This window comes from Oreochromis niloticus, linkage group LG23 (genome assembly GCF_001858045.2).
Source record: "Oreochromis niloticus isolate F11D_XX linkage group LG23, O_niloticus_UMD_NMBU, whole genome shotgun sequence".
Taxonomy (NCBI): domain Eukaryota; kingdom Metazoa; phylum Chordata; class Actinopteri; order Cichliformes; family Cichlidae; genus Oreochromis; species Oreochromis niloticus.
This window is the reverse complement of record NC_031986.2, coordinates 33,240,895-33,265,252: the sequence shown is the minus strand read 5'-3', so window position 1 is coordinate 33,265,252 and position 24,358 is coordinate 33,240,895. Positions and strand designations below refer to the sequence as shown.

The 24,358-nt window shown below is 43.2% G+C and overlaps 3 protein-coding genes across 10 annotated transcripts in view; 2 read left to right on the top strand and 1 right to left on the bottom strand.

Moving 5' to 3' along the window:
• The window catches only part of tmem131 (transmembrane protein 131), a 35,319-nt gene extending 27,367 nt beyond the window's left edge, over window positions 1–7,952 (top strand). For 2 of the 4 annotated variants that reach the window (XM_019351479.2, XM_019351476.2), the window contains exons 29-41: window positions 602–787; window positions 1,543–1,698; window positions 3,219–3,640; window positions 3,724–3,905; window positions 4,444–4,574; window positions 4,823–4,941; window positions 5,660–5,794; window positions 5,887–6,037; window positions 6,209–6,327; window positions 6,416–6,497; window positions 6,918–7,021; window positions 7,104–7,261; window positions 7,345–7,952. In XM_019351479.2, the coding sequence (XP_019207024.1) occupies window positions 602–787; window positions 1,543–1,698; window positions 3,219–3,640; window positions 3,724–3,905; window positions 4,444–4,574; window positions 4,823–4,941; window positions 5,660–5,794; window positions 5,887–6,037; window positions 6,209–6,327; window positions 6,416–6,497; window positions 6,918–7,021; window positions 7,104–7,261; window positions 7,345–7,620 (2,221 nt within the window). In that variant the 3' untranslated portion in view covers window positions 7,621–7,952. The remainder of the gene's footprint in view (window positions 1–601; window positions 788–1,542; window positions 1,699–3,218; window positions 3,641–3,723; window positions 3,906–4,443; window positions 4,575–4,822; window positions 4,942–5,659; window positions 5,795–5,886; window positions 6,038–6,208; window positions 6,328–6,415; window positions 6,498–6,917; window positions 7,022–7,103; window positions 7,262–7,344) is intronic. The other 2 variants (XM_019351478.2, XM_019351477.2) reach the window with 2 other exon arrangements.
• A 1,305-nt stretch (window positions 7,953–9,257) lies between these two features.
• Window positions 9,258–14,536, bottom strand: si:ch211-201h21.5 (inosine-uridine preferring nucleoside hydrolase). Of its 4 annotated transcripts, XM_003444222.5 has the most exons (7): window positions 14,412–14,536; window positions 13,345–13,556; window positions 11,262–11,450; window positions 10,350–10,532; window positions 10,094–10,205; window positions 9,881–10,017; window positions 9,258–9,803 (listed from the first exon to the last, which is right to left on the bottom strand). In XM_003444222.5, the coding sequence occupies exons 2-7, from the start codon at window positions 13,480–13,482 to the stop codon at window positions 9,438–9,440; spliced, it is 1,125 nt and encodes a 374-aa protein (XP_003444270.2). In that variant the 5' UTR covers window positions 13,483–13,556; window positions 14,412–14,536; the 3' UTR covers window positions 9,258–9,437. The 4 variants fall into 4 exon arrangements, with proteins under 4 accessions (XP_003444270.2, XP_025758839.1, XP_005451296.1 ...); XM_025903054.1 differs by lacking the exons at window positions 13,345–13,556; window positions 14,412–14,536 and adding an exon at window positions 13,066–13,090; XM_005451239.4 differs by lacking the exons at window positions 13,345–13,556; window positions 14,412–14,536 and adding an exon at window positions 11,658–11,841.
• A 213-nt stretch (window positions 14,537–14,749) lies between these two features.
• LOC102081855 (basic immunoglobulin-like variable motif-containing protein) lies at window positions 14,750–24,007 on the top strand. 2 transcript variants are annotated; one of them, XM_005451234.4, is made up of 10 exons: window positions 14,750–15,115; window positions 17,468–18,010; window positions 18,092–18,221; window positions 20,084–20,179; window positions 20,274–20,378; window positions 20,458–20,552; window positions 20,631–20,763; window positions 21,600–21,683; window positions 21,761–21,857; window positions 21,936–24,007. In XM_005451234.4, exons 1-10 carry the CDS (start codon window positions 15,085–15,087, stop codon window positions 22,230–22,232), a joined length of 1,611 nt encoding a protein of 536 aa, XP_005451291.1. In that variant the 5' UTR covers window positions 14,750–15,084; the 3' UTR covers window positions 22,233–24,007. The 2 variants fall into 2 exon arrangements, with proteins under 2 accessions (XP_005451291.1, XP_005451292.1); XM_005451235.4 differs by lacking the exon at window positions 14,750–15,115 and adding an exon at window positions 16,328–16,413.
• The last annotated feature ends 351 nt before the right edge of the window (window positions 24,008–24,358 follow it).

The following is a 24,358-nucleotide window of genomic DNA, read 5'->3' as shown; positions in this document are numbered from 1 at the left end:
TTCATTTGAATTCCTGTACTTTTCCAGGGCGCTGTTATTGTGCAGACACAGAAACACCCAGGTGCTGACACACCTAAATATAATTCAAACATTACTACTGCGTCTCATGTCCCAATAGTAATACTTATTACTGTAGATCTTTCTAACTGGTGTATTTGTCTGATTTACTCACCTATTTGGTGAGTATGAATAACAAGGCTTTATTTTTGGTAGTTTTTATATGTTCGCAACTTTCTTGCTGTCCTTGGTTTGTTTCTGCCTCTGTGAGAGTTTACCTGTGATATTGGGCTGTAAATATAATTTGTTTTGATCGGGACAGTCAGGTGAAACACAATGGATGTTTTTTAAGATTTAGACACAGAGAGAAATGTGGCTGGAGGTGTGTACGTTCAGACAAAAAGCCTCTCAGATGTTTATTAAAGGCAAAGAAACATTGAAACCAGACACACCCTTCATCTTTATACTTTACATATCTTTGTGTATATAAATAACTCATTAGCTCATAAATCATAAGATACCTTCCAGGTGTTTCCTCCCATGAGCAGGTTTCACGTGGATCACAGGACAGGCTGCTCAGTGTTTTTCTCTCCTTTCTTGTCAGGTTTACACCCGATTTCACTTCCTCTCGAGTGATCCGGGAGCTGAAGCTGGTGTCGTGCGGCGGTTCAGAATTTGTGTTTGTCCTCAATGCCTCGTTGCCCTATCACATGCTAGCCGCATGTGCAGAGACCCTGCCCAGGCCCACCTGGGAGCTCCAGCTCTACATCACTGTGTCTGTCATTATGAGGTGGGTGTCGCCGCACAACGCAAGCAAAACATGCAGAACACGGTTCCACGTGACAATCAATTCATTACAAAAAACTGAGTAGCTGTAGGGTTGACTTCAGGGTTTTAACCTGAATTTCTGCAGTTAGGTCATCAAGATTATTTTACCCTTAATGTAACTTTTAATATTAATACCTCTTCTCCTGCTCATAACCGATGCTCTTCTTTCCTTCTATATCATTGGGATTGCTCTTTTTATTTTAAAGCAGCATTAGATTTAAATAAAACTTTATTTGCTTGCTAGAAAAGTAACAGCAAAGACTGTATGCTCACTAAAGACGGACGAGGATGAGGAAAGAGCAGAGAGGATCTATGTGCACGCATTTCTGCTCAGAGCACTTTAGTGCTGCTCACTCATTGTGGGCGGGGCTTCATGCAGCTCCACCTGCACACAGGGTGGTGTTCAAGGCTAACAGGTGCTCTTTCCTGGAGATAGAGCTGCACTTTATTAATGAGCCCGATGTTTGTTTAAAACACTGAAACAAAAAGTGTCGTTATAGCAGCAGCCTTGTCACGCTCACGCTGTAACCCCGCACTCAGGTTTAATGGTAGGATACTTAATCTAGTTCTGCGGGCAGGTCACATGTTTGCATGGGATTGTTTATAAGCCTCAATTATGCTTGTATAGCAACCGCTTTGGAATACAGTTTAAACTAAGCAGAAAGCTTGATCTCAATCTGACAAACGGTTCATGTGTGCTGTTTGTTTGTGTTACAGTTGCATGTTTCTGATAGTGATCACCACGGCCTACCTGGAGGCTCAGAGCATATGGGAGCCCTTCAGGAGGCGCGTGTCCGTGGAATCCAACTCCACCTTGGAGACGGGGAGACCCTTCAATCTCAGGGACATTGTGCAAATTCACACTGATTCAAAGTAAGTGTAAATGCTCAGTGACAACCTGGGCAAAGCCCGATCACGTAGCATAAGTGGGTGTGTTCAAAGGTGCGGGCACAGCCTTTCACATGTTTGTGTGCAGAACTTGTTTTTTTTTTTGTTTTTTTTTTTAAAGATCAAACAGGATCAGTGTCCAACCTCTAAACATCTGAATGTGAGGGTGAACATAATATTATTATTAGTGTCGTTTTTACACCAAACTGAATTTTTTTTTTTGGCTCCTAGCCACCTAACCACAAAAAGAACTGGTGCACACTTACCTGCGTGACTCTCACCTGGACACGATAAGCCCGTCCAAGCGTCCGTAGCCAGCTTGTCAGTCCTTTTCAGCATGTTGAAGTCATTTATTAGGATGCTGTTCGCACATAGTTCGGATCTCACCAAACCTGGAAACCGACCGTCCATCACCTCCAGCTGTTCTTCCCCGGGAGCATGAAGCGGGGGGGGTACAGTAAGAGCTGCTTTCTTGTAGAGTTGGCAGCTGATGTTAAAATACATTTTTAAACCACGACCATGATGGGCACCCCAGCATTTCCCAGCAAGCACAGCAATTTGTTAACATCCTTAGCTCTACACACTCATGCGTCCATGTGAGCTCTCCTCATATAGGTATCATTGAAATTTATAGAATTCACAGATTAATAAATTCATGTTAATCCCACAGCTCTACGTGCACTGAGTAGTTACTCCAATGAGCATCATTTCTCTGTAATGTAATTTTTCATTCATTCAAAATTTAGACCTGCAGTCCAGATCTGGCCCTTATAATCAGGCACTCCTTAAACTTCAGGCTTCAGTCATTAAAATGTCCAAACATTTGAAGAAAGTCTCATTTTCTTTGCTTTGTTGAACACAGATTTGCTGTTTTTTAACTGGATTAAATGCCTCTGACACGGCGAGAGGATTGCTGATGGCTGTTTGCCTGTGGCTAACCGCGTCCTGCAGTTTTTACCGTGTCTGGCACTGAAACAGCTTATTGGCCGTTATCGCCGGCCATTCAGTCGATTTGAATTTTAATCGGAGGCGCACTGAGATGGAGCACAAAGCAAAACTTTATGGTTGCGGATAAACTTTTTTATCTCGTGCTTGTTCTCAGTACAGCTGAGAATTCAAATTGAGACCAAATAGTTCTACATGCAAATCTTCTCACTCAGCAGCCATCTTTAAAGTGTTCTGGGAGCTTATTTGAGCAATTATTTTAACAAAGTATTTAAAATAATTTGATAATCTATAGACTCGGCAGTCAAACCTCCAAGAAGGTTTGATGATTTTGCCTCAAATGAAGATTTTGAAAAGCTGCTTCTTCTTTTTTCCCCCCTGAAAGTTAAGCTTCTGTCACCGTCGTTCCTGTTAATGCTCACTTAGTGCTCGGTGTGTCACTCAGAGGATAAGGTGCTTCTCCCTGCATCACCGCCCAGAGATAGTTTAAATGTTAAAACTATAAAGATGCAGCATGTACAGAGTTACTGACAGACTTCTTTGTGAACACTCATCTATAGCGACCCACCACAGAACTCCAGAGGTTTATACGCATCCACCAACGGGGCAGCTCGGGGAGGCCGACAAAACAGCAGCCGTCCCTCGCCAGACTCCGACAGCCAGGGTAACAGGTCCAGGATCAGCTTCACTCGCCCACCTATGCAACCTCCTTCCTCCCAGCTCACCAAAGGAAGTTCAGCCTCGGGCAATGAAGGCCCTTCTGCTCCCTGCCAGGTAACCAACCGCAAAGTTCGCAGCAGCAAACAGCCTGACTTCCAGAGTCCAAGCTTAGGCGGCCCGTCGCTGCCTCACAGAGGCGTCTGCCCCGACGAAGCAGAGTTCGCCAACCTCATTGGAGCCATGGACAACGACCTCGACCGTCCAGAGCCGCTCGGTCCCGAAACTCTTCAGGAGCAGAGTTCTCAGTCCATACCAAGCAAAGGTACAGACACGACTTTTAATGAGAGGAGAAACTCTCTGTGGTCGTTCACAGCGTTTTACAGTGTGTGCTGATATCGTTTGCATTGTTGGAATCCAAAGGGAAGCTGCGCGCTAAAGCAAAAGCCCAGAGAAAGAAGGAAGAGAAGGAGAAAAAGTCAACAGTAAAGACTCAGGGAGACGAGCTCAAAGATCTCGCCGACAACGACGACAGCTCCTCCACGACTACAGAGACCTCCAATCCAGATGTGGAGACCAACATTAAAGAGGTAAAAATTAAAAAAAGTACGTGCCAGCTAGGGATGGGTATCGTTTAGGTTTTATCCGATACCGGTGCCAAACCGGTACTTTTGAAACGGTGCCGGTGCTTAAACGGTGCTTAAAGAATGGAGAACACAAAATTGGTCCAAAAATCTCTCATGTTCAGCTGTTTTTTTTTTTGTTTTGTTTTTGTTTTTTTGTTTTTTTGTAAAAAGATAACAATGTTAGCCTTTTCTGCAGCTATAGGGCATATATGGTCTCACTCTTGGCTGGAAGCAGTGCTTAAACAATGAAAAAACACAAACTTTGTCCAAAAACCTCTCATGTTTAACTGTTAACTGCCTACTATCCTTGGAAACATAAAATGATTGGCTAGAATTGGCTCAGGAAAAAAAAAGCACCGAAATGTGCGCTGCTTTTCGGTCTGGTTACTACCGTTTATGTCAGAACCGGTGCCATCATGGCACCGGACACCGGTACCCATCCCTAGTGCCAGCTCATGGTCTCTGTTTGTTGTTTGCTAAAAATATGCTTCACTTTTTCCAGGAACCAGTAAAAAAGAAAGGAAGGACAGTAACCCCGGAAACGGCAAAAGAAGAAACATCAAATTTTCTGATTAAACCCAAAACAAAGAAACAAGTAACCACAAAGAAGGAGAACCAAGCAGAAAAATCCAGGTTTGAGTCTTTTTTTTTTTTTTTTTTTTCCATCTTAAAGTGACTAAAATAACACAGTGGACTCATTTATGACCTCACGTTTTCCACAGAAGGCTTTTCTTGATGTTCTATTTGCGTCTCATATCTGAGAAAAAACATCAGTGACACATAGAAATGCTCGGTGTGACTCCTCGCAGCCACCTACAAGCTAAACTAAAAGCCACTGCTTCTACTTTGTTCTCTTCCTGACAAATCGTTCGTGTTCTCAGTTCTCTCGAGCTGCCCTACGTAACACCGCTGGAGACCAAGCAGCGGAAGAACTTCCCCTCCAAATCTCTCCATCCTCTCACCAGCATCACAAAGACGAGACCTCTACAGAAACCTAGATGTGAGTTTTGTATACAATAGCTTTCTTTAATGAAGCAATCCAGAATTTGACCTTTTTACTGTGAATATTTTCAGTATTACAGGCCCTCAAAGCACGTAGGGGTTTCTCCTTGTTTTTACTGCCATTTTTGAGGCTTCATAAATACAGCAGATATTCACCTGAAATTTCCAGGGCTGAAAAACACATTTAAAGACGGCTCAGTCCTTTAACTTACTTTTAGTGGGTGTAGCACCTGATTATCTATCTATCTGATATATCAAGATATAATCATGTTTTTGTTCTTAATTATTTTTTTTCCTTTGAGCGTCACTATGATGGGCTCATACTTTGAATAAAAAGCAGCAGTTCAATGTCTGTGATGTAGAGGAGCAGAATCAGAAAGCATTAGTACCCTGCATCTGTTTCTGAGAATTCACTGCGGGGTCATATCTTCATGTGGGCTGGGTGGCTGCTCAAAACAACTTACAGGATATTAAACGTTTCCTTTATACCTTTATACAAACATAGATTTCATGTGTCTGTCAGTCCACTCTGTGTACTTGGAGGTTCGATACCTCAGAACATATTCATATTATAAAGGTAAAACTTTGCATGGCGTCATGTAACATGCTGAAAAAAATCAGCCGATTCTTAGAGAGTCAGATGCACGAAGGCCAGCAGGCAGCTAAGATGCACTTTCCACAGAATGACCTTGGTGGTTTTGGCGTGTTTTTCACAGTAGACGGAAAGCTGGAGGACGGGCGGCCTTCCTTTTTCCCCAAAGCGTCAGAGCTGGGACACAGCAGCAGCTCTGAAGGAGAGAAGGAGTGCGCTTCACCCGAGTGGGACGTCCCTCTTTCCAAAAACAGCATCCGTAAGTCCAGACCCAATCGGTGGCGTCAGCTCGCGTTCAGACCGGTCTTCGACGAGTCTAACGAGCTGCTTTTCTCCCGCCTCCTCTCGCAGCAGCTGACAGTCTTCAGCAGATCTCCCTGCAGACGATAAATGCAGATCCTTTCCTGAAGCGATCGGCCACAGCTGGGACCTGCTCCCCTCCACCCACCTCCCCCAGCTTACTGTCTCGAGGCACCTACAGCAGTGTGGTCAGCAGCAACAGGTGATTCATATGCAGGACAGTCAGTCGTTTAGGACTCTCGTTAACAGTGAGACGCGCCGAGGTCATAGACGGGACTTGTTTTATCTTGATTTGTCAGAATAAAGCATGCTGCAATTCTAAGAAGAGAGTACTGAACACATGCTGTTTTAGTAACGTGCTGTATATTCACAGTGAGATAAACCAGAAGAAAGCCCCAGGAAATAAACTGCCTGCAGCCCTCCCGCAGCCGGGCAAAAACGGGAACCTCACCTTTGCTGACGCTGTAACTAAAGGTTATGACAAAAGCCCAGGTGAATATGGAGCGCTGAATCAATCCTTTATGTTAGTGGGAACATTTTTCCCACTGTGCTTTGTTTACAGGATGTTTTCTCCCCTCAGGTGGCTCTGGCGCAGGTAAAACTGACAGCCAAGGCAAGAGTCTGGAGCACATGAGATCCTTTGAAAGCGACAGCTCAGACAGGTAACAGAAAGGAAAGTGTGCACCAGCACAAATATCTCATTTTAGAGGCAGTTTACTGCAAATTGAGCTGAAATGAGTGTTGAAATAAGCATGAGGTGTTATTCTGCTCTGCCACAGGAGTGTTCATTTATTTGGAATGACAGAGCAGATATAATGAGGATGGTATTGGCGCAGGTGAATGGCTCAAAGCTGTGAACAGGTGCCAAGGCTTTGGTTCTGTCCTGAAACTCGTCACAGAGTTTTCTCCCCAAATGTTTGGATTGGATTGAAATGAAGTGGCTGTGTCCTTGTTTGTAGATCAGCACACTGCTGCACAAATTTCCACTCTCTTGTGATCGTGGCCTGACATTAATGTGCTGCACTCTGGATCGGTGTCCCAGGGCCAGCTCTATTAACTGAGCGTTCCTTTTTGTCTTAAAGCTCTGGACTGTGGAGTCCAATCGACGCGACCAGCAGTCCAAACTACCAGTCGGCCAACTCTTTCTCCGCTTTTGGCTCCAACAACCCCTTCAACCTGTCGGGAGGTAAGCAGACAGACGCAGAGCATCGTGTTCAGATTGTTCACAGCCTTCCAGCTAAAATGTGTGTGGTGTCTGTTGTTTTTAGTGTTCAGTGGAATGAGCCTCCAAAAGCCATCTGAGCCTCAGCAGAGCTGGCCAGAGTTCACTACCACTGTCCCCTCCTCCATCTGGGACATACCGAGCCCCAGCGATCCCCTGCACTCCTGGACCAGCACCCCCAGCCCTACGCCTGCCTCAACCACAGTGAGAGCTTTTCTGTGACATGATGCAGCTTGCAGATACTCTGACTTCCTGTTCATGATTTTATTTAATTTTTTTCCCCTTAGTCACTCCTGGGAAACGGCCGCAACCCGTGGTCTACGACCACACCCTTCGGCAGCTCCATTTGGTCAACGAGCGCAGAGCCAGCCTTAAACCCTTTCCCTCCAACCACCACCTCGACACCTCTGACCGATCTCGTCAGCAGCTCCGCCCCATCGCCACCACCAGCCGTGGCTTCCACTGAGATGAGTCGGACCTACAACCCCTGGAGCATGTGGGGCCCCACCCTGAGCAGGCGCAGCTCTGAGCCGTGGCCCAGCTCCTGCAACAACACCAACTAAGAAGGCCACGCCGTAGCACTTAAGTTCTCTGTACTCAGAAAGAAAATTCTCCTGTAATCAGATTCCTGACAGGAAGCAGCCTGGAGCGATCACCAGCCTGGCGCTGCGTATAGGTCTCTGCAGCTTTTTATTCCCGGGGGGTGGGGAGGGATGCCCACTTTTATTTGGATTTCTTTTAACAGGTTTCCCTAAAGTTAAGAGGCTGATAGCACGGTGAAGGCTGCGTTTGTCCTTTAAAAGTGACACTTGGAGCAAAATCTCTAAAGTTCAGTATTAATGTTGGAACAGACGTTTATTTGAAGCCATAAGTCCCGCTTTCACCATCACTTTGATTCCTATTGGTGGCTTTGAGGTCTGTCATTGCACCAGGCTTTTATTTGGCTGCAGGGATCTTGAATAAATCCAGAGTTGTTCTTCATGAAACAGCCCCCAAAAAAGCTTCAAGAAAATTCATTTCCCCCCCTACTTCTTTTTTTCTTCAAAGCCTTCTGTGGGAATAAATTGGTCAGGTGATCAAAAAAATATTTAAGTTTGAGGTTTGTATTGTACATCACCTCGATTTGTCAGCAAAATTAAATAAAAGATTTCAGCAGAAACGCTCACGTTTCAGGTTTTTTTATTCCATTGAAACATTTCAAGCTTTAGGATTTTACAACAGCTTTACATGATTCAAAATTCAAAATGATCCTTCTTTATATGACACTGGGCCTCAATGCAGCCCATCAGTGGATTCTGTCTAAAGCCAGCCTTTATGACCCAAGACGTAGAAAAACCTCAGAATGAGTGAAGAGCCGTCTGAAGCTTCAGGTACGTACACTGACCTCATTACACAGAGCATCCACGACTGGGCATGGAACAGCAGAGAGGCTTAGGTTGTTGTGTGCAGCCACCCGAAAGCCTGAGCCCTAAAAGTTTACCCAAAACTACTATTTGAAGAAAACCGATCAAATATCCACGGTAACAATGCTGGTTCTGTTCCTCATACATACATATGTGTATATTACACGATATCCCATTATCCCCAAAAAATAAGAAGTTGATTGACAAAGTTATGATGGAAAACATTTTTACGGTTTAGAATATTATATATATTACTGGCACACAGTAACATACAGCCAGTCTATTCAGTGAAACCCTCCAAAGAGTATTTTTAAAGTTAATGTAGCACGTGTTTAGTGGAACATCCTCATCTTCTGTCTCAGATTTTAATTTTTAATGTAAGAGATTTTACATTAGTGCTGTTACGTTGCATGTTACTGATGCTAAAAGTTTATTATTGGAAAAAGAATAAATTGTAATCGGTATGATTTGGTGTGTTTGTGAGATGAGTACAAACAACTTTCATGTGACAAAGTTTCAAGCTTTGTTACCCTCAATGTTCGATCCGTTTTCTGATTATTAATCGTGCATTCTTTGTAAAATTCCACTCATCTTTTAGCTGTGAATCCTCCTGTGTCCAAATAATTTTCTATTTTTAGATTGTGACACTTGGAGTGGGTCTAAAATTGATTTGGTTGCAGTTTAAATGTCCTTAGCTCTGAAAACGTCGTGCTGTAAATAAAATTAAGCCGCAGATTTCAGCCCACTCTGATGTACTCTTGAGGCATTTTAACTCAGAAAACAATCACAATAGCCTATAACAGTAAAACGTTGCATTGCTTTATTGAATAAAACATTCCAAACAATCCAGCTTATTGTGATGGGTCAGGTGGGAATATTATAGTAATAACCATCTTCCCTGACATCATTTGTGGCTATAAAATGATGTCAGTAAAAGGTCAAAGGGATGCAGCAGTTAAATGAATGAAATCCAGACTTTACTTCTTGCAGGGCTGTCTGAGGGACTCCTTCAGAAGCTCGCTGAACTTGGCTGTGTCACATTTAGTCAACACAAACACGCTGTGGCTCTTCTTCAGCTGATTTGTGCGATCCAGCGCCAACATGCCTCGAGCAATGGAGCCCTGGAGCTCCACGCGGACGGGACACTCGATGCTCTCCGTCACCACGCTGCGGTCGATGCAGGCCGCCATGGCGTAGGAATCATAGGAGACAAAGCCCGGCCCAAAGTACACGTCTCTCTTAGTCATCATGGCCTCTCTGGAATAAGCCCAGCATTTAGACGTTATCATCTTCATGAAGCGTGCAGCCGGAGTGTCCTGATTGACGAGCTCCTCAAGGAACTCCTGCACAAATCAGGAATTTCAGTTTGAAGTGACCCACACAGCAGGGCCATGCACTTCTGTAAGCGTGGAGATCTTACCCACGCCAGTGCGTTTCTGCACGCATATTCCCACGATGCCAGGTAGGTAGGACAGAGGAACTCCTCAAGAACAATATAGGCCGACTCTGGATCCATGGCGAAGTTAAACTCTGCACACAGAGTCATGTTTCCTTTTCCTGTAAAGGCAGAAGCACCATTATTCACTCCTGAACGCCTCACGCTCGAACACCGGTCACCACGAGGCCGTTTTACCTTCCATGTTGCCGCCCATGATGTACAGGTCCCTGAGCTTTTGGGGAAAATGGGGGTCGAGTCTGACCGCCAGCGCCAGATTAGTGAGCGGGCCGAGAGCCACCAAGGAGACCTGTGGAGGACACGTTTTCTTCCATTAGTGTTTTCTCAAAGGGAGTTGTTGAGATCTGTGCCTAACTGAGCACAGAATCATGCTCTTTGGGAAACGCATCACAATTTAAGATCAAACTGTGACTAAATGAAGGATTTTTGGAACCTGGTTCTGGTTTTCGGACACCAGTCTTATCATTGCGCTAACTGCATGCTCCTTTTGGATTTTCTCCTCCCAACGAGGATCTTTCTCCTTTATCACATCTCCGAGTCCATCACCTCCAAAGTGGTCAGTGGCTGAGTTTCCTGCTCCAACCAGAGGGCCAGCAGAACCTCGAAACACTGGAATCTACAGGAAGAAGTTCAGATTAGTAGAGCTTTCCTTACAGTTTAACACCTGAGTTTGCTGACACAACACTGCGGTGTAAACCCTGCTGGTCAGGCTCTGCAAGACTTGTCACAAAATACCAAAGATTACAATATATTAAACTCCGCCAAGGAGGTTACTTTAATGCTGTCATTTGTGTTTATGTGAGGAGAAATTCACTAGTCCAGGAGCCTTTCTCCTAATTTGGTTAAACTAACATTTTCTGAACAGGCATGACAGGAAGTCTGTTATTGACCCTCAAAGGCAGACAAATTCCATCTGTTTAAACAACCAATGGATGATTTACAAAGGTATAAAAAAATCCTTAAAGGGACCTCAGAGAGGGGAGCCAAGACAGATCATTGTTTCTAAACATAACATCTGTGTGTGTGTGTGTGTGATGCTGTTTTTATTTAATAATTGATATTTGAATAGGTGGAGGTCTGCGCTCTTCTAATTTCGACAATACCCTTATTGTTGTGACTAACGAGTCTGTGTGCTACATCAATACTTTGAAAAGTAACAACTTAAAGTCAGACTGTTTCTACAGCACGTTTAAACACACGTGAACCGAAGTGCTGCACAGCAGGTGAAACATTCAGTAAACAATTCACATAAAATGAATCGTTTAAGAACATTACATCTATATTAAAATACACAAATCTGCATTTTCTCAGATTGTGATTGTTCAGACAGCTTCAGTAAACGTACCCCGTTGCGCTCACAGACTGAGAGCACCCTCAAAACGTTCTGACACACGTTGTCGACCGCCGTGTTCCCAAACACGCAGGTGACGCCCAGGATGTGGATGTTAGGCGCCGCCAACGCCATCATTATTGCCTGAGCATCATCTATGCCGCAATCGGTGTCGATGATCATCAGCTTCTTTTCCATGGTCTCCTGTAAGATTACAAACAACACAGTCCATTAACAGTAAAACAGTAAAATATGATGAGCTCCTAACAGACGGACATATGTACCATCTGGTTTTTCATTAGAGAGGAGCTCTCAGTGGAGTTTTTCACTGCTCTGCCTATCAAATATCTCCAGGATCCTGATTCTCAGCTCAGTATTCAGAGCTGTCCGAAGGAACTTTGTCATCATTACCTGCATCTGCTGAGAGAAACTCCTCTAGTGGACTTCTGTACCTTTGGAGCCTGCCTCAGTTCTTGTTGCCTCACACCTGGCTGTGACTGCACAGGTAGGTGGAGACACTCATACAGATTAACTTCTCCTCAATGACCCTTTGGACTCTGAAGTTACTCTTTCTGGCAACAGACAGTTTTGTTTTGTTGTTTTTTTGACATTTTAATCTTCAAGTCTTCAATGAAAGATTAAACAGCAGTTTAATATTCCTCACCATGACCTCTGAGGAGTGTTATCCTGTTATCAGGTTTGACTTAACCCTCAGTGGTCTTTTGGTTGACTGGCCCTTTTTCTTTTCTAACTTTGTTTGTTAAAAAAAAAGAAAAGCCAGAGAAATGCTCTATTAACAATGAAAAACATAAAGATAATTCTTGACTCAGGGGTGTCAAACTCATTTTAGTTCAGAAATGTACTGAAAGGCGCATTTAAGATCTTTTTACGGAAAAAAAAAAAAAAGTTTTAACACCAATATTACATCAATCATATGCGTTACTTGTTACGAGGAGCAAAATATCCCACACAAATCTGACTGAACTGGGAGCTCCTTCCACGAAAGAGAGCCCTGAAAGCTGAAGGCTTTTCAGGAATTTTTTAAAACAACCTAATAATAATGAACTCAATTACTTCTGGGCTGAATTAATAAAGTATTTAAGTAAGTAAGTGAAGTTTGCTCATAGGGGGTCATCTTGATTGTTGGCTCTTTGCCTTACAATAAAAAGCATCTTGATGCAACTGTTGATCTGATTTGGCGTTATGTAAATAAAATGAAGTGTTATTGGTTATTTAAATAATATAGTCAACTGAAATGTGTTAAATAAATTCAAGTATTGGAACTGAAAAAAAAAAAACATATCTTAACCATGAACAAATATTTAAAACAGAAGTTGACCCAAGGTGCTTTAAAACCCGGTTACTAAAAAAAAATTAATTAATTAAAAAAAAAAAAAACGTTTCAAAATACATGAAAAGCTGAAAGGGTTGTTTTGTTGTGTTATCTAATTATTATGGAAAGTTACAATCACTGTGATTTAGTGACCATTAAAACATGTTCAAGCACACTCCTCTTCTCTGTATAAACTGCTTTTATAACTTTAAAGTATCCGTATCGGTAAAACTGGCCCTGTATTTTACTTGTTATCATATAGCACACCACCAGGGACAGAAGAAGTCATGCTGCTAGTGATTCGGCTAAGCTAATAAGCTAATAACAATTAGGTTAGCTCCCTAAACACACAATGAGTGAATATTATGCATATAATTTGCAGGTGATTCAGCAAAGAGTGTGTTCCTGATAAAAGCGCGTGAAGGTTACAATATGAAATGAGACGTAAAACAAAAGCATGTAATAAAAACAGCTGCACAGATTAACCTGCTGAAAAACACCCCTGTACGTATTAACAGGAACAGGAAGTGATCCAATAGCAAGCCACGACCGCCAGAGGACGCGCAAAGATCAAAGTTCAGGTTTTAATTGGAACTTTTAGTTTTTAGTGTCAGGTCACCTGTTAGGAGAAAGAAATTACAGCATACCCACTTAAAAAACGGTCAATCTGTATTTATAGATTGATCATGCGGTTTAAACTGCAAGTAATGTAATTATGTTTTCGCTTTTAAAGGGTAAAGTCGGATCTCCAATGAACGGACTCACCTTAGGTCTGCGTGCGTGAGCTTCAAAGAGCCACCGCAGCCGCTCGAGCAATTCGTGAGCCGCAGAGGGACACATTTCCGGTCTCTCACTTATAGCCGTGTCCCCTCTGTCACACTGTCTTGTCTTATTCTCTTCCATTTTTCTTTCCTCAGTCTTTCTAACTGGTATGAGTACAGGGCATGGCACTGACTGCGGTCAATGGCACTGGTAACCTTTAAACATTTAAAATAATACCTTGAAATAATGCAGAAAAATATTAACCGTTGTGTTGTTAACATTTTTTGTAGCTATACTGTTAAAAGTGACACACACGTTTAACAGTATAGCTGTGATCAGCAGCTATGCACTCTGTATTGACATGTGTGGGTGTGCATTGTGGTGCAGGGGTCCTCTAGACCACAGGGCCATGTATAAAGATGCTTGCTTTCAGTCTCAACTTTCCCTTTTTAGTACAAACTGATCCGCCTCAAAATGTGCCTGCAGACTAACTTCATTTTATTTATTTCCATATACACAGAAACCAACTCTACAGTAGATAGTTTCATTTACAGGACATGCACCTTTACATGTCATTACATGTCTATAGGTTTATAAAAGTTTATGTTACATCAGTAACTGATGATTCTTTGCTAAATATCAGCAGGCAGTTTCCCATTCCATTCAAGCCTACTGCATGTGTGCATTTAACTTGTTCTCGGGAATACCAATGGAGGTATTGAGATTCTCAACTCCTGGGTTTTTGGATATATATGCCTTTCTGTGTGGAGTTTGCATGTTCTCCCCGTGTTTGCGTGGGTTCTCTCCGGGTACTCCGGCTTCCTCCCACAGTCCAAAGACATGCAATTAGTGTGGATAGGTTAATTGGTAACTCTAAATTAGCCCTGTGACAAACTGGCGACCTGTCCAGGGTGTACCTTGCCTCTCGTCCTATGACAACTGGGATAGGCTCCAGTCCCCCACCCCGAAAAGGATAAGCGGATGAGAATGGATGGGTGGATGGAAAAACAATGTTAACTTGCCGTGGTAACATCTGTTAACGCCGTGGGTGACGGTGACCGTTTACTTACCGCATACATATATATTAATGTAACTACATATAAGATAATATTTTTTAAATTAATGCATTTAGAGATTAATAATTACTACAAATAATAAATTTATCGACGGCTGTGTCTCTGAGTCTACAAATTTAAATTGCCCGGTTTATGCACTTCCAGGAACTATCTGAATGTATCACGTGACGCTGAAGCGACTTGTCCATTCAACTGCTCTACTGTGATTGGTTTAAACTGAGAAATAATTTTATTGAGACGGGAAGAGGAGGCGCCAAGCTGGACACATCTAAATATGTAGTAAATTTAATGCAGTGCGATAACATACACATGTGTGCGATGAAAAGTGTTTTTGCTCATTGAAACTTTCTGTTGTTGTTTTTTTTTAAGATCTTATAAGAATTTAACAACGTTGATATTTCCCTTCCCCCCGCTTGCTCCTCAGAATGGTATAGTCCGATGAACCTGCTCAGGAAGAGGCTGCGGGTCAGGAGGACGACGTTTGTTGCTTATTTTCGGCTATTTTCCACATTTTTCGCGCTAATGTGTGCGGCAATTTGGTAGCTTGCTCTTAGCTTTATCTTTTTCCGTCTCCTCGCCAAGGGTGGTCATTACTGAAGATTTTATTTATCTATCTGTGATGCTGAAAATGACGGCTGGGCGTGTTTACGTCCGCTAACCAAATCGGATGTTTGTGGGTGATCGCAGCAGCTTCACAGGTGAACCGTTAGTTAATGTTTAGGTGGATATCAAGAGCCATGCTGGCTGTTTCTATGATAGGTGACTCATTGTAGGCTAAAGGCTAAGAGGAACAGTGCTTGTTTGTCTCTCCGTGAGCCTGGCAAGTGACACTCAGGGTTATGGCTTTGGAATTTGTTATGTTCATAGTTTCAGGTGTTTTCGTTAACGTGGACCAACACTGGGTTTGCCAGGGGGACGATTTAAAGACTATATAAATGAAGGATCTAGCTTGCTTTACAGTTGTATAAGACCCTCTGCCTATTAACACTCCGCTTTGTCTATAACATTTCTTTTTTGATATCTGCTTCATGTTTTTCTACCATCCCTTCCAATGAAGATCTGAACATCTTCAGCTCTACCTCCTGTCTCCAAACCATACATGAAAGCAGGTCTCATTACCATCTTGTAAACCTTCCCTCTCACTCTTGCTGCTCTCCTGTCTTCACCTCTCTCATCCGCGGTCGAGAGAGTTAGTTACCCCAGTTATTTAAACCGATCTATCTTCACTACCTGTGCTCCATCCGTCTTTCTTTCATTCACAAACATGTATTCAGGCTTGCTTTTACAGACCTCCCTTCATCCTCTCTCCAGTATATACTTCCACCTCTGCTGCCACTTCACAAACGCATGGCACAACATAGAAGAGCCACCTCCATGGGACAAGACTCAGCAGTCCATCTGCATCTAAAGAACAAAGGTCACTCTTTCGAGGATGCCAAGGTTCACATTTTGGACAGAGAAAACAGATGGTTTGAAAGAGGAGTAAAAGAGGCCATTTATGTCCACTGTGAGCGACCATCTTTGAACAGAGGCGGTGGCTTACGACACCAACTGTCTGCCATCTATAATCCAGTTTTGAGATCCCTTCCCAGACGCCTTAACGCCCACTCACATCCTGGGCCATATGACCTCAGGAAATCACATGATAGGGTGGGCTTAGGTTTCACAATGAGCTCACCCGAAACCTTGGCTGATTGTGACCTACACCTGTTTTCACACCTTGGCTCATGTTATTAGGTAGAGGATCATTAGGGGTTCCTTTTGTCCCTCTTGGGGGTTTACTCCCACAGAGCTTAAATCTGGGACTCTCCACCATTTGACCCTAGAACTGAAGAAGCTTCTCGGATGAGAGGTGAAATGTCTTCAAGCCACTTAAAGAAGTGCAGATGCTTTTCTTTTCTTTCCTTAGACTCCACCTCCTCACTACGGATCAGTGTCATCTGCAAACTCCTGCCTGACCTCATCCGTCAGCCTCTCCATCACCACTGCAAAAAATGTAATCTCACCCCCAACTTGAACCCATCTGTCACTCCTAACACACACCTCCCCCCTGTCTCGCTGTCCTCATACATGTCCTGCACGACCCTCACATGCTTTTCTGCCACTCCTGACTTCCTCATGTAGTATCGCTGTTCCTCTTTTGGCGCCTTATAATATCCTTTCTCTGATCCATGGAGACACCGTCAATCTCCTTCTGACCTTTTCTGTACTCCTCCATCAACACTCCCTAAGCACACATTACATCTGTAGAGCTCTTTCTCAGCGTGAAGGCATACTGCTGCTGCTTAACGTAGCTTCAATAACTCTTTCCCACAGCTTTGTGGTGTGGAGCTCTGCACATAACCCTTGTTCTTGAAAATCAGTACCAGTACACTTCTTCTCCATTCCTCAGGCATCCCCTCACTCTGTAGGACTTAATTACTTAATTATTAAGCAATCTTGTTGAAAAGTCCACTGGCAATTTTTGATAATGATGGATTTTGCTAGTTATGGTAACTGTTAGAGTAAGAAAGTTGGTTAATGTGTTTCAGGTGCTTTTTGGTTCTGCATTCTCTCCAATGTATGATCCAAATACATTTGAAGGCAGGTGATTGGATTCAAATTCCTTTCACAGAAGCAAAAATATTAAACATCACGTGCAAAATGGCAAAAGTAAAGTAGAATAGTTTGGTAAAATAAAATACAGTAAGAGAAGACAAGCTCAGTGTGGTAAAAATTACATAGAAGAAGGAGGGGGAGAACAAATACACAGAAAGAGCTTGGTGAATAAAAATCTGTTGTGATTTTTATTCACCAAAAAATCACAACAGATTTGTTGTTAAGAACAAATTTAAAAAGGGAAACACCTAACCATGCTTATATAAGATTCCCCTGCGTCTGTGTTTGTGGTAGCAGAGCTGAGCTATCCTGATGTGATACAGATGTTTCTGTGTCAGATAAAACTATTAGCTGACTGATTGTTCCTATCTGAGTGCACAGTGTGAGGTCTCTATCTCTGCACTTTCATCTTCTTCTCATATCTTTTGAATAACCTCCTTTTTTCCCTGCAGAGGTTACTTCTCCATCATCACGCTCCGCTTCATCCAGTTCGGTTGCCAGTCAGCTCAGCGGCCGCTCGATGCCTAACACCTCAGAGGGTCAGGGAACAAACCTGTCTGGGTCTGCGGAGCCATCAGGGCTGCAGCGGACCACAGACAGGGAGGAGGAGCACAGCCTGATTCGGTCCCTGGCTCGGGATGCCGCGAGGGTGAGGCGGGCTTCGAGTGCTGAGCTCCACCTGCCGTGGACCTGCCCGGTCACACACTCCCGTGAGAAGTTCTACACAGTCTGCTCTGATTATGCCCTCTTAAACCAGGCTGCCTCCGTGTACTGCCCCCCAAACGCAGGCAGGGACGCACTCTCGAAGAAGAAGGATGACGGATCCCCACGTGTAAAGCCCAAACCCTCCACAGAGCTCAGTGCCGCTCACACAGGAGGTTCCCATGGGGGGGCAGGCGAGGACTGTGACATGGAGGACGTGTCCAAGCCTATTTTGGCCTGGGAGATTGACACAGCAGACTTCAACACTGCATATACAAGGAAAATAAGAGCAAGTAAGAAAGGTCTGGAAGTGAATTTGATCAGTTTGGTTTGCATGATGTCACACTTTGATGTTTCCTGAAATACTTTTTCAGGCAATGGTAAGAAATGCGGTGCTAAGAAGATGAAGTCATCCGACAGACCCAGCAGGAACCTGCAAGATGTCCCTCCTCACGCCTCACTGGAGGAGATCAAACAGAGGAAAGTGCTCGACCTCAGAAGATGGTAATGTTATATTTAGCCTCCATTTTCATTTCCTCCATTTTCGTGCAGTGACTTTTACAGAAAGGAAAGCAGAGACCATCCCCCTCCATCTCCCTGTACACACAAAAAAACATCTCTCTTTACTATTTACTCACTATTTAACAAGATAAACTGGATCAGATTAAAACATACCATTCATGCTGTCTATCTGCACTCTACATGGACATCTTCACATTTTTGTATCTACTATCTGTTTAGGAAAAGAAGCAATAAAACACAATGAAAACACCTCAGTATACATGAAACTGTTTTATTGGAAAGCTAAAATATCAAAAGTAAAAATAATTACTCTACAGAACAATGTTCTCTCTCAGTGTTAAATTGTGTATTATTTATATTACCTTAAACATATAACTGCTGTGTATGTTTAAGGTTGAGCGCATTTTAAATAGTTACTCTGTTTAATGTTTAATGTTCAGCATCATGTTTGCGATGATCTCTAAAAACATTAATGAGCTGATAAATACAGGTCTACAAAAGTATATTAAAATATTAATCACTAAAAAAATCATCTGAATTAAAAGTGTTGAGTGTTGTGTGACGTGGTTAACGGTCAATATCTTTCGGGGGATTAAAATATGGATGGAAAATGAAGGTGGAGTGTTGGCAAAACAGCTGGTTAAACCTATTACATTTAGAGATTTTTATAGATGCTATTCTGAAAGTGCTGCTGAGCCTGCACCTGCCTGTTTTATTAGACCGGACGTGTTCAGAGCCACTGTCCATTATGTCCATTATGGTTATAGCTTCCCTTGCTAATGTACTAAAGGAGTTATTAACATCCTTTTCAAACTTCATCTTCTCTACATCACACATGTCGGCTGAGGTGATTAGCAGGAGCAAGCTCCTCTGTTACGACGGTAAATCACTGAAGCTCTGTTACTTGCTCCTCCACCAAGGGTCAATCATAATTGATATCAGAGCAGTGAAAGCAGAGCCAGGGTAGCTTCCCTTGCATTCTTGTTTCCTATCAGACCAGACCAGAGGTTTATCCAAAATGTGCATATGCAAACCATCAGAAAAAAGCTGCTGGCCTCTCAGCTCCGGTCAGTGTTACTGGGAGATGGACACGACTATATAACAGAGGGAGCTACGGTCTCCAATGTGCATGAAATAAGCGCAGCTTTAGCGACAACTGCTGACTGTGGCCACAAGATGGCAGTCATGTAGAGGATGGATGCAAACATGCCAGGAGCTTTTTGACTGTCTGAGATAAAAGGGGAGAGATTGATTTGACTCTCTGCACTCTCCATTTTCACTACAGAGCTTTAGAGCCAGCTCAATGCCCTCTTTTGCCCCCTGGAGTCAGGATTTACTAAAGAAGGGCAGTAAAATTTAGAAACCAAAGAGCGAGGACACGGTCAGCGCATTTGTGTTTATTTGAATGAGTTTTTCTTTCACAGGACAGACAATAGCTGTCTCGTTTTGTTGCTGCTGTGGCTGTGACAGCTGCATCTAGAAGTGTTCATTTATCTGGAATTGTAATTGCACAGGCGGATGACTGAAAGCTGTGAGGGCAGTGCCAAATGTTTGCCTCTGTTCTCCTGGTTTTTTCCTGAGTAAGACTCGGCCGTTCTGCTGAATGGTTGCACATTGATTTAAGGCAGTGAATATGTGTTACCTTACTACTGTAGTCCAGCATTTCCTGTTATTTCTGGCAATTTTGATAAACCAATATGAATACTTGAGGAAATTAAACCCCACATAAAAAAGTATTTTCATTGCAACCCCGGTGATTCTCCAGAAGCTCTTGTCTTCTTTCGGACAGGACCTGTTACCTTAACAGAAGTCTGTCTTTTGTGTTATAATCCATTTTTCTGCAGGTACTGCATCAGTCGGCCACAGTATAAGACGTCTTGTGGGATCTCCTCGCTGGTTTCCTGCTGGAACTTCCTGTACAGCACACTTGGCGCAGGAAAGTGAGCAGTCTGCATCTTATCTCATATAAAAAAAAATCAGCTTATGAAGTGTGGGCAATGAATAAAAGGTGTAAATGTTTGTTTGCATTGCCAGTCTGCCACCCATCTCTCAGGAGGAAGCTCTGCATATTCTGGGGTTTCAGCCACCGTTTGAAGAAATCAAGTTTGGTCCCTTCACCGGCAACGCTACACTGATGCGGTACACAAACCTCCCGTCTTTTACTTTTTTAAAAATCTAAAGAGATTGCACGTCTGCAGTCAGTGCATTTTCCTCACAGGTGGTTCAGACAAATCAACGACAACTTCCGAGTGCGAGGTTGCTCCTATATTCTGTACAAACCACACGGAAAGCACAAGACGGCAGGAGAAACAGGCGAGTCAGCTGATCCACTCAACGCTGTTATTCTTACAGACGTGCAGCTTGACTGATTAAACTCGTTCTTCTTTTCAGCTGAAGGAGCGCTGATGAAACTGACACAAGGCCTGAAGGACGAGTCCATGGCCTACATTTACCACTGTCAGAACCACTACTTTTGCCCAGTGGGGTTCGAAGCCACGCCGCTCAAAGCAGCAAAGGCATACAGGTAACGCCACGTCACAGCAGTTAGAACTGCTCATTTAGGTCAGTGCTCACTAAAAGCTGTGTGTTGAGATTTTTCTGCTAGTCCCTGCACAAGATATAATGAATGAGGTTTCAGTTTACTGCATTGATCCACATTAAAGGCTCATTTTATTTTATGTAGATATTTACTTGATGATGCTCGTTCATTTTATTTTACTTTTTTTTCTTTTTAATATAGCTCATTTCTTTTTGTGTAGAATTGTTTTGTTTTGTCATATTTCTTTGTTGCATTGTTTGCTGTAAGTTTGTTAGAGATTGTATGTAATCTTCTGGCTGCGTGAAAAAGACGTTTTAATGGGACTCTTTGCAGTCCTGAGGACAAAGTCTTCACTCAAATTAGAGGGTAAGTAACAGGAAGCTGTTTATTCTTGGAGGTGCTCAGGAAGTGTGAACACCTCTTTAAAAGCAGAGGCTTTGGCACTTTGTTGGTTTGGAGCTTTCACGTGTGTGCCAAGTCTTCCCAGGAGTGGACATCCCAGCAAATTCATTCCCTGCTCAAACCCTGCAGTGCTTAGAGAAACTCCATAACTCTACAGGCTACAGTTGGCATGTTAAAGGTTAAAGTCCATGACAGCACAATTTAAAAAACTTAATTTACCAAATTTTATGACCCCCTGAGGAACAGCTGATTTTTTTATTATGTCCTGAGATGTAAAATCTTATGGACTTAAACAAGAGACTTTACATTCTTAATGTCGCCATATGAAGGTCTATAGTCTTAATAGCTCTTTTTATAAAAATATTAACAAATTAGTTGACTAGTTTTTAGTAACAGATGTTGTCCTGTTTTCTATGAAGGGGCGCTCTTCCCACTAACGAAATGGAATACTGGATCTTAATCGGGGAACCCAGCAGAAAACATCCAGCTATTCACTGTAAAAAGTATGTTTCTGTTCAGTTTTTATTCCATTTCCACGTCTGCTGCTGTTAAGCAGTTTAACAGGAAGTTCTCTCTGCAGGTGGCTGGATATCGTGACTGACCTCAACACCCAAAATCCAGAATACCTGGACATTCGCCACACAGAGAGGGGGATTCAGCGTCGCAAAACCAAAAAGGTTCCAATTCAATCCAATCCAATTTAAATGTTTGTGTGTCTGAGATGGTGAATAACTAAAAGGTTTCTTCGCTCTCAGGTAGGTGGAAACCTGCACTGCATCATGGCCTTCCAGAGGGTCAACTGGCAGAAGCTTGGCCCCTGGGCGCTGAATTTGGAAAACCTGCGGCACGACTTTCACCAATCTGCCACGGAAAGGGCCCACGCGAGCGACGACAGCGAAGAGAGGACGTCAGCCAAGCGGATGGCCCAGCTGGGCCGCTCACACAGCATGGGAAGCCAGAAAGACACCAGCTGGAAACGCCTGTCCAACAGCACGGAGTACAGACAGCGCAGCTCGCCCGACAGCGACCTCGAAGAAGACATCACAGACTGAAAGGTTCTTAGGGATGAGCAGGATGAGGACTGAGTATCTAAACGGTAGTGAAGTTATGAAGTTAAAGGATAGGTCTGGGGTTTTCTGCAGTTTACTGTTAATAAACGGCATGAAAACACCAACATGCACTGTTAGTGAAGCGTTAGGACTCTTTAAATCTCCAAAAACAGCTCAGATACGTAGTTTCATTTTTTTTAAATCATCTCCTAAAACGGCTCGATGCATCCATTTCTTCTGCTTATCCAAAGTCGAGTCACTCTAGGCTCAGCAGGTTATGCCAGATATCCTTTTTCCCAGTGACCTTTCCCGTTCCCCCTGCGGCATCCCAAGGTGTTCCCAGTCAAAATCAGATATGGGTCTGCTAGGGGGTCTCCTCCCAGTTAAAAACCTACAGAGGGAAGTGACCAGGAAGCAGTTTTTATTGAATTTATTGACAGTAGAAGCTTTACAGAAATCACAAGAGTCCTTTTTGAATATTTAAGACTACGACATGTTCAGCTCATTTTAGTGCTTTGAAGCAGATCTTCTCTTTAGGGTGTTTTCACTTCTTGTTCCTGAGGGTGTCTCCCGTGGCCATATCCTTTTTCTTTGCTCACTTTGTCCTTTAGCAGTGAAGACAAGCAATATGGAGACAGCTGCTTCGCAATCATTACAGAGGCAGCTCCATGACTGATCCACATGAAATCTCTGGCCCATGTAGCATTGCGTGCAGCTTTCAGGTGAGCAGTAACTTGAAATGGTTTTCCAGCCTTGAGTTTTCAGTCTGAAGCAGTAAACCGACAAACTAACGGAGTAAACTTTGAGGCCATCAGTCGTCTGCGTCCTTCGAACCGACGCGACATTGAACCAGTTACAGTCATTTCCTCTGGAAAAAGACGAATGTTGGGGCCAAAATGCCCAACCTTTAAAAATTCAGCAATAATTCTCAAATACATGTTTCCCATGTAAATCATCCCAACTTTCTCTTTGTAACACTACATGTTTGGTTCTTCAGCCTGTGGAAATGTGGATTGAGAGCAGCAGAATTTCTTCAGTAGCTCTGTGTTGTTGTGTCGAGACGCAGCAGAAGAACTGAAATGAATAAACTCATTTGTAGCCGCTTGTTGTGAAAAGCTCAAATATTTGACCAATCAGAAAATGTCCAACACTTCTGCAGAATATCCGAGCAGAACATTTTCTTCGAATAGAAACACGGAGGATGCTTTGGTTTGCTGTAATCGTTCCCGCTTTTCATACTGGGTCCAAAGAGATTTGGCTGCAGATCATAAATGAATAAATCCATAAATAATAAATAAAAGCTAATAGGAGCTTTGAGAAGTCGGACCCACTCAAAGCAAACCTCACTGCGTCGCCGCTCATCACAAACACGTTTCTGCAGGTTTAATCTGAGCTGCTCCGACACATCCACTGTACATTCTTTCAGACGCAGCTCATCGTACAGGTACAGGAGGTGGGCTCGTTTCTCACCTGGCGTTCAGCGGCTCGTCCAGTCAAAGTATCGTGACAGCTGCTGGCGTTGTGTTTTGTTTCGTGAAATCTCCAGGGGGACGGTAGACGATCCCGGTGTTTAAACACATGAGCTGTAGAAACGTCGGACACTCAGAGTGACACTCATGGTTTATTTCAGGCACGAGCAGCTCCTTTACATGTTTCTTTGCACCTTTTGTGGGTCCGTTTGTCTCTGACCCACACACACAGTCATTGTGTACCTAAGTGGGTTTGATGTAGTGGTTTATTTATTGACTTATTTTACAATAAAATGGGATTTTTAAGAATTCCTGCAGCATTCGTATTTTTGTTCAACATTTATTGTGACTTTTCCAGTGTTGCTTTTATTCACACAGCTCTGAGTCTCATTTCATGTCAAATAAAGCATGTAGACCTCATTTTACCATGAAAGTCTTAGTCACAAAATGTTTTTATTTACCTTTCCTGCTGGATTGAGCAAATATGACAAATTCATCAATCCATTCTCTTCATCCATCCATGTATCCTAGTCAGGGATGCAGGGAGGATGTAGCGTATCCTAGCTACCATAGGGCGAGAGGCGGGGTACACCCTGGACAGGTCACCAGCCAGACACAGGGCTAACACAGAGAGACAGACAACCACTCGCACTCAGATTC

Excerpts from the sequence above, each read along its gene's own strand:
- si:ch211-201h21.5 (XM_003444222.5), bottom strand. The coding sequence starts at position 13,482 with ATGGAAGAGAATAAGACAAGACAGTGTGACAGAGGGGACACGGCTATA. Across the intron at positions 10,533-11,261 it reads CAGTCTGTGAGCGCAACGGG|ATTCCAGTGTTTCGAGGTTC; the intron begins GTACGTTTACTG and ends TTCTTCCTGTAG. Across the intron at positions 10,206-10,349 it reads TGTCCGAAAACCAGAACCAG|GTCTCCTTGGTGGCTCTCGG; the intron begins GTTCCAAAAATC and ends TGTCCTCCACAG.
- LOC102081855 (XM_005451234.4), top strand. The coding sequence starts at position 15,085 with ATGTTTGTGGGTGATCGCAGCAGCTTCACAG. Across the intron at positions 20,553-20,630 it reads CAAGACGGCAGGAGAAACAG|CTGAAGGAGCGCTGATGAAA; the intron begins GCGAGTCAGCTG and ends TCTTCTTTTCAG. Across the intron at positions 21,684-21,760 it reads CCAGCTATTCACTGTAAAAA|GTGGCTGGATATCGTGACTG; the intron begins GTATGTTTCTGT and ends TTCTCTCTGCAG.